Source organism: Mastomys coucha, unplaced genomic scaffold, assembly GCF_008632895.1.
Source record: "Mastomys coucha isolate ucsf_1 unplaced genomic scaffold, UCSF_Mcou_1 pScaffold14, whole genome shotgun sequence".
In the NCBI taxonomy this organism is placed as follows: Eukaryota; Metazoa; Chordata; class Mammalia; order Rodentia; family Muridae; genus Mastomys; species Mastomys coucha.
Window position 1 is genome coordinate 87204861 of NW_022196896.1, and position 8625 is coordinate 87213485.

General features: G+C 41.8%; 1 protein-coding gene across 2 annotated transcripts in view; it reads left to right on the plus strand.

Annotated features, from left to right (window-relative positions):
* Positions 1 to 5148: 5148 nt before the first annotated feature.
* The window catches only part of Icos (inducible T cell costimulator), a 22607-nt gene continuing 19130 nt past the window's right edge, over positions 5149 to 8625 (plus strand). For both annotated transcript variants that reach the window (XM_031367694.1, XM_031367692.1), the window contains exon 1: positions 5149 to 5257. In XM_031367694.1, the coding sequence (XP_031223554.1) occupies positions 5200 to 5257 (58 nt within the window). In that variant the 5' untranslated portion in view covers positions 5149 to 5199. The remainder of the gene's footprint in view (positions 5258 to 8625) is intronic.

The window sequence follows — 8625 nt, forward strand, 5'->3', positions numbered from 1 at the left end:
GTGTCAGAACTCCTCAGAGTCAAGCTGTCTCTGTGATCCTGTGATTCTGGGATCCTGTGATCCTGTGTGCCTGGTCCCGCTAGTCCCAGTTATTCCTGGTGTTGGGACAGATGGTGGGTCCTCCTCACCTCTGATCTTGGGCGTGACAGAGTGTCTGGGAGTGGAGCTTCCTCTGGGTGTTGTGAGACTGGCTGCAGAGCTTGCGCCCAGGGTCTGTTCAGGACACCAGCCTAGAGAGACTGGAATGAACCAGCCAGGAGGAATTTTCTTAAAACACATGTCATTCAGTAAAGTTGTGGAGCACCCATGTCCCAGGCACTGTGTCAGACACTGCAGACAGAGCTGTGGAAAAGGCAACTGCATTCCTTGTTGTGAGGTTGCTCACAGTCTGGGACTAGCTACAAGAAAAAAAAAAGTGTGAAGGGAAAATGAAATCTGTCAGAATCAAAATGGAGACACTGTGTCAACCCTCCCCTCCCCCAACCCACACCCCCAAAAATTCAAGTGGAAAGTGCATTCTAAAGGAAGGAGTCCCAAGTATGATTGGCTGATAGAAGCTATTGCAGAGGAATCTTCCAGAACCACAAAGTTGTACAGAGTACCACAGCGTTACACACAAAAAAATACTTGTACAAGCATCCCAGCAACTATCTGTTTTAACCTCAGACTGATGACACTTTCACTATGAATCCTCTGTTTGTTAGTACCTGATTTAATCCTCAAGTTTGTTTTTTAAAACTTCCCACTGCCTCACTGTGTTGGGCGATGCCCCTTGCAATGTTCTACTATTCCCATAGAAATGCCATTATGCTATGGAAGTTTCTCTCTGGATGTTTGTTTGTTTGGTCTTAGGTCGACAACATCAAACAGGCCATCACACTCATATGGTGAGTCTTTAGATGGGGTGGGGTATTAGATCAAATGGATGCAGAAAAACCATTACGTTTGTATCTGCCCTTTTCACTTGCACCCCCCCCCCCATAAAATAAAATAAGGTAGAATTAACAAAAACCATTAAGAAGCTAGTGAATGAAATCACCCAGGCAAGTCTTCCTCCCTTAACTAATGAGTGTGAAAGCCTAGGGTGGAAGAAAATCAGGATTTCTGTGGAAGAAAGAACACTAAGAGAGAGGGTAGGGAGAATAGGGAGAAAAAAAGAGCTCCTGGAAGCAGGTGGAAGTGCCCGCTGGGGAATGTGGAGGAGCCTCACCATCTTTTGTCCTTCTGCAGCATAAGCATTTGGTGCAGGAAGAGGAAAGAGCAAATGCATTGAGAGATGAGGAACAAGAGCGGGAGTTACCCTTGCACGGGGTCATGGGGGATGTTTGAACTTAACCTTAGAGCCATGGGAACTCTGCCTACATTTACAATGTCAGTTGAAGACTCTGAAATGGGAAGAAGAGTGTCTAGAAGCAGAAGAGAGAGAGGCTAGATGTCGATAATGCATTGATCCTGATAAGGGAGGAAGAAAAATGCTTGGGATATAGCTGGGAAAGACAGCGGTTGAGGCTCATTTTGAATCCGTGGCTGGATGGGCATTATTCTCCACAGAGAACGTGTGGGAGGAGACACCATTTTGATTAGTAAGGACAGAGCTCTTTCCATGTCTGCCCTCTTCAAAATGCAAATGCAGCTTAAGGGACTGCTAGGTGCTTTTGGGATAGTTATTTTAACTCCTAGCTTTTCCGTTCTCAGAGCCCTAGTGTCTGAGCTCCTCTGCTCACCCAAATGTTGCTTTCTGACAGCTTTAAGCAAAACAAAATGAGGATATCTGCAGCGCCTTGAGAAAAGCAAGCAGGCTGGCACTGGGTACTGAGCAGCTCAGAAGGCAGGAGACGTAAATGTTACTTTAAGTGTAACAAACTTTCCATTCCCCACCCTCAGCTCTGGTATCTGCACACACAAATCAAAACCTTCTTAAGTCATGGAATTTTTAAGATATGAAAAAAAACAAGCAAATAAAAAGTACTTCCTGGGGGCAGGGGTGAATGGAATTTTTTTTCTCAACTTGTTTTTCAGGCACAAGAAAAGTGATTCTGAATACTTAAAAGCACAAACACTTGTATTCTTTACAGAGATTTTGGGAATCGGGGAAGTTGGCCATAAACATTATTTACATAGATGCTAGCTTTGGTACCAAATGTCCTACATATGGAGGATCATGGCGGTTTAGAAGCAATCAGATTCATATCAAATAAAAACATACATATTCACTTGAACTAAAGTGGAACTAAACTAAAGTGGAACTCAACCATAACTGGTCCAACCTTTTTCCCCTTGAGTTAGAAACACTACACTTACATTTCATTAGAAAAGTCGTTTTCGCATTACAGGAATTCGAAACTTCCTCTTGGGACTATGTACACCCTTCCTCCATGAACACAGAAGGCTGATGGTGTGGTGTGACTGTGAACCCAAGTCCATTGCTTGTGAATGGAAAAAGCCAGTGACTCAAGGATAAGTTATCAGGGCAAGAAGAGAGATTTACTTGGAAAGTTATCAAACCAAAAAAGATAGGGAGGCGGAGGCTGATGCCAGCAAGGCTATCTAGAACAAGATGGCATGTGAGTTATGTAGGGACTTCTGGGGAGGCATCAAGGTAGTTATAAACTTTGGATGCAACACTTCTGCAGTGCGTGGGTTGCTGTTATCTGTGGTCACTGGAAATTCTGGATTCTGTAAATCTGAAGTTACTGGTTAGAAAAGCTTAATGACTCATGCCTTTTTGGTTCCATTTCCCAGAAACAGTTAGTTCTTCACTGAACTACTAACTATACGAAAGTTACCTTTCCCCTCCAAATACAGAGGGAATAGCTTTTACCCTGTAGGGTGGCCTCAGTTTGAAGGGATCATCTTCAGGAATAATGTGTCACCCAGCCATGTTGCTTCCACATGGAAAGATTTCCAAAAGCTCAACTAAGAACAAACTAAGAACAGGGATGATTTAGGACTTTCCTCAGTAAAAACGTGACCAGGAATTTCTAGCCAGCATCAGTGTGTGTGATGGCAGTGTAGAGTGTGGAACCTGCAGTTCCACTGTGCTGGGCTTGACCAGCACCCCTTGTACCTCATGTGACCCTGGGTTAAATACACAACCTCTCCAACTCTCTGTTTCTCATCCATGACCCAGAAAAGACGAGGAGATCTTCTTGGTAGAGTTGTAGGGAGACGCACATTGAAGTAGGAGCGAATACATTAGAAATAGTTCAGGTACTCAGAAGATGCTCATCATCTGGGTCTGCTCTCTCACCTTCCTTATGAACTGTGTCCGGGCTCTAGAATTGGGGCACCATACTTGTGATGTAGGAGCTAGCTCTCTGTACCCAGTAAAGGGAAGGGACCCGCACTACAAAGTGTAAGTCTGTTACACATGCCGCAGTAAGGGCAGGGTAAAAAGGAGGGAATCACAGAAGACCTCAGCTACATCTTAGTGACAGGCCTTGGCACCAATAACTTTTTCTGCTTGGTTAAGGGTGGGAACTTGAGAGTTAGACTCTTCAAATGCCAGCACAGACACTTCCTACAGGGCTTGGACTAGGCCAAGCTCTTAACTTTTCTTTGCTTCATTTTTCCCTATTTGTGAGATGAGGAAAATAGTGGCCCATAATACATAAAGTAAATAACAATATGCAGAAAATAATAGGAATATGTATACACACAAAAAAGTCCATGTAAAACTATTTAAATATAATATTAACTATATTCATAGTATTTGGTATATTTTATACATAGCAAACATGCATTGTTCTACATTGAAGAGTGTGTGTGTGTGTGTGTGTGTGTGTGTGTGTGTGTGTGTGGTATGGTGTGTTGTATGTGGTATATGAACAGGCATTGAGAGGTCAGAAGAGGACACTGGGCATCTTCCTCTATCATTCTTCCTACTGCTCATTGAGACAGGGTCTCTCATGGAACCCGACGCTCACCATTTTGTCTAGGCTGGCTGGAAAGTGAGCTCTGGAGACCCTCCTGTCTACCCTCCTGTGGTGTCCTGTGGTTACAAGCATGCGCAGCCACACACAGGTTTTGCTTGGTTGTTAAGGATTTAAACTCAGGTCCTTATGCTTGATAGCAAGTGCTCTTACCCACTGAGCCATTACCTTTAGATTATATATGTCTATAATTAAGATATATTTCATATAAAATGTAGGTGGCTGTAAATAAATTAATTGCATTATTGCCATTGCTACTGTGTTTTTTTCTCTTTTTGCAGGGACAAAGATTTTTATCAGGTATCTTAGCTTTCTTGCTTTATATAAACCCATACACGTAGACAGACTCTCGAGTTTCTACAGATGGCTGTAACTTAGAGCACAGGGGTTAAGTCGGTTTAAACCTGACCCTATCATTTATAAAATCATAATCTACAACGAATACCATATAAATACTACTTCTCATATTCCTGGAATGCTCCTCTTTCAGATGTTTTAAAATGTCAATTTCTTCAAAAACTTCATTTATTTTCTGTCCTATTTCAAAAGCCTTACATCTCTGGAGCAAATAGCCCCGACAAATGTGGTAAAATATGTCTTATTCATCATTTGTGTTGGATCCTGCAGTCCCCAGTAGCTATTGATCTAGAGATCTGAATGAATGGCTTCTGAAAATGATGGGCTTTGTGTTTCTAACCAGAAAGAGGGCCACATTTTCATCCTGTTTTCATGACCAACAAAAATCTGTGAATTAAGCATCCACCCTACAAACAATAATGTTTTTTACACAGCAATGATATGAATGGTCCGTGAAGTCCCTAGCAGCACCAATGACACATAGATAGCTTGAAAATGAAATCCACCCACCCATCCATCCATCCATCCATCCATCCATCCATCCATCCATCCACTCATTCATACATGTGTCTATCCATTCACACACATCCATCCATCTATTCACACATCCATCCATCTATTAATTAATTAATTAATTAATTAATTCATTCCCACACCCATCCATCTATTCATTCACACACCCATCCATCTATTCATTCACTCACGCATCAATCCATTCATGCAGCACCAGGCACTTGCCATGCAGGAGGCGCTGTGTTAGCTCTCCATGTAGAAGTAGATGGTAAATGTGACACCGCATCAACCTCCACAAACCCACTTCCTCTCCAGAAAACAGAAAACAACTGAGAACATGACTTCACTGACACTTTTGAGCACTGGAGGGGGAGACTGCAGCTTGCTCCTGGTAGACATGAAGCCTTACTTCTGCTGTGCCTTTGTCTTCTGCTTCCTAATCAGACTTTTAACAGGTGAGTGGCCTATCCATAGTTCTTACTGAGGTGTACTTCAAGAGAACATTAGGAAAAATATAAAGTAGGAGAATTAAGTACCAATTGAAAATGTCTTTTATTTTATTTTTAAAAGCACAGACAGTTTCAGAAGCACTGTAGCTCACGGCTCAGGGCGTCATGCCTGGTCAGTGTGGATGGCATCGCTTCTTTTGATACTGTGTTTTAACATGAAGAAGCACATTTCAACAGACCATTAAATTTTTAAATTACTTGCTTGAAGTTACCTGTCAGTGTATAAAGTAGGGGAGCAGCTCACTGTTTTTAGAGAAAGATGAAAGGCAAGATGATTTGTGTCAAAAGAATAGAAAGTGAATAGCCCTGGAAATCCATCTACAGTAGAGAATAAAGTGGACGACTTCCAAAAGGAAAATTTTGGCTTTAATCTTACCTGGATGGTCCTATGTCTTAAACGCACAGTCTGCCATAGGGTTGTTGGTTTTTGTTGTTGTTGTTTTGTTTTATTTTATTTTTTTGTTTCTTTTTGATTGTTTTGCTTTTCAAGACAGAGCCAGGCCAATCCTGCCTGGTCTTGTAAGGTTTTTAGACACTAGATATGAAGGTCATCCCTAAATTAAAAAGGGGGAGTAAATGACTGACAGCATTTACTAGCCCCTCTAGACGTTCTGGAATCTTTGATTCTTTTTCATGGGTGACATTTATCAGACTCTACATGAGAAGTTTAAAGAGGGCCATGTAAGTAATTGCACATGGTCTTTTGCTATTTCTTATTATATGCACTTACATATTGTTCTTGAAATTGAGATAAGTGAAGTGAAACATTAAGTGGTGGGAAAATGTCTTTAATAGGAGAAGCAAAAGCCGACTATTCAGTGGTATAAGCTCATCTGGAAATGCATATTTTCAGTGATAGAAAGAAGGAGACATTACTTTTCTATCCAAAAAGAAGTCAAACCTAAAATTGGATTTATTCAACATTTGATATTGTGCTGTTTCAAAGGCACTCAAATGTTCTTAAGAAGGATGAAGAAAGAGCAAAGAGGGTCATCCCTTGTTGGATTTACCTGGAATAAGTATTAAGAACAGCTCTGGGCCAGATGTGTTTTCAGCTATGTATGCCAGTTTTACACCCCCACCCCCTAAAAGCTTAGTAGAATATATGAAGCAAGAATAGCCATGGCAGTGAAATCCACTCATTTACTCATCCATTCATCTGTTTATTTGCATGCATCACTGTACACTTGCCATACAGGAGATGCTGGGCTGGCTATTGTATGAACCATGGTGAGCAAGACCAGGCTGGCCCACTCTGCTGAGACTAGCTGAGTACTAGTAAAAGAAACATGAATCAAATAATCATATGAATTGATGGAAAGAGAGGGGACCAAGGATCCAGGTCAGACAGGGAGGGTGTGTGTGTGTGTAGCTGGAGCCATACAGACTGTTCTGTGGAAATGGCACTTGAGTTGAAATTTGAAGGACAAATAGGAGTCAGTGGGAAGAACAGTGTTAAGGTAAGAAAGAAAATTCTATGGAAGGTCAATACAAAGGATCTGCAGTTTTCAAGGAAGGTCAGAGGGCTGGACCAGGGCTGATGTGGCTGAGCCCAGGGAGGAAGGGAAGCTGGGGATAATGCCAGATGAGGCTGAGAAAGAAGCCAGTCAGTGGTCAGACTTCTCAGCCCACAGGGTCATGTTAAAGAGTTTGGGTTTTCTTCCAAGAACATTTGTACACGTTATCGCATGGTTGGTTTATAATGCCTCAAAAGTTTTCGGTATCCTAAACCCATTTGGGTAGTTCTGGTAATGGTGCTGTACTCAAAAGACTTGTATGAACACCGGTGCCATTTCTGTCGAGGGATGGATCCAGATAGGATTGTCAAGGGTTGCCAAGCCAAGCTGATCAATAAAGACTTCTGGAATAGTCACCAGAGGTCCTAACTGAGTAAAACCCATGTTAGTTAGTCTCATGACATGAAAAATTGAATTATGTAGAACACCATTTTCCAATGACAGGTATCAAAATGGAAGCACAAGTAGCTACACGGTGGTAATAAACACACTAACAATCATCACACTCAAAGTGGCCCCAGGTTGCATATGCCCAAGAACTCCTAACTTCATAGCTATAAACAGAGTCAAACTCAGGGAAACTAAGCCCTCATGGGTAGCTCTAATACTTTTAATGCTTCCAACTCTTGGTTCTCTCATGCCACAATCATACAGGGATTCTTGCTCTCAGGCAGTGCTGAAAAAGATCCATAAACCAGGAAGGGCCAAATCATCTGTCACACAATACCTAGTGGCAGAGCCATTGGGAGAAGCCCAATGTGTCCAGCTCCACTGAAGATTTGTGAACAGCATAAATCTCAACGGGGTGAGATTCTGACCAACATTGTTAATTAGTTGCTGAATTAAGAAGGGTGATAGTCTTGAACATTCCCAGTCTTCAATGGATCTCAATGTAAAATTTTACAAAAATCTTACTGTTTTAATGATTCTGGAATGGCAGAAGGCTCTTTCTTATAGAAGAATCTGCAGAAGGAAGCTATAAGACAAGAGCCCCTTCCTGGGCAATGCGGGTAGTGTGGGTGACCTGCTGAATTCTAGCTTTAGGAAGTATACTTTGAAAGCAGTGTAGAGAACACAGTCAGTGGCAATGATTGACAACTGGTGAGATATAGTAAATGCTTGTCTCAGGAGTTATTCTCTTAGTGGGCAGGGATGATAAACCTTCGAGTACTCTATCTCGGACAGTGACTGAAGAGTTTCTCTAGAATCCCACCATCTCTGGAGAAATATCCCTTTGGTGTTCTTAGCACCAGATCCTCCCCACAGAGCTCAGAGAGTTCTGGGGAGATGAGCTGACCTCTGGGTTCCTCCCATTGAGCACCTGTTTGTAGAATTCAAGCTGCATTGAAAAACTCTGCATTGCTAACCCTTTCTCTGGATAGATGAATTTAAGCCATTCTCAGCATTGATAAGCCTTGATTTTATTATGCCTCCAACTGTATCTATTTACCTCTTATTTTTCTGTGTTATTTAATCTCCTTTTTTTTCTATATGTTTTATTGGGATAGTAACATTTCCTTTTAATATTGTTTGTTGTCTCTGGTGAATATGAAAGGCTGATGATACTTTAAAAAAAAAAAGATTATTTCTATACTTATGTCTGTACACCACATTCATGCCTGGTGTCCATGGAGGCCAGAGGAGGGTATCAGACTCCTGGAACTGGGGTTAGAGATGGCTATGACCCACCATAAGGGTGTTGAGATTTGAACTCAGATCCTCCAGAAGAGCAACAAGTGCTCTTAGTAATCAAGTCATCTCTCCAAGCCCTGATGACACTTCTTTTTTTTTTTTTTT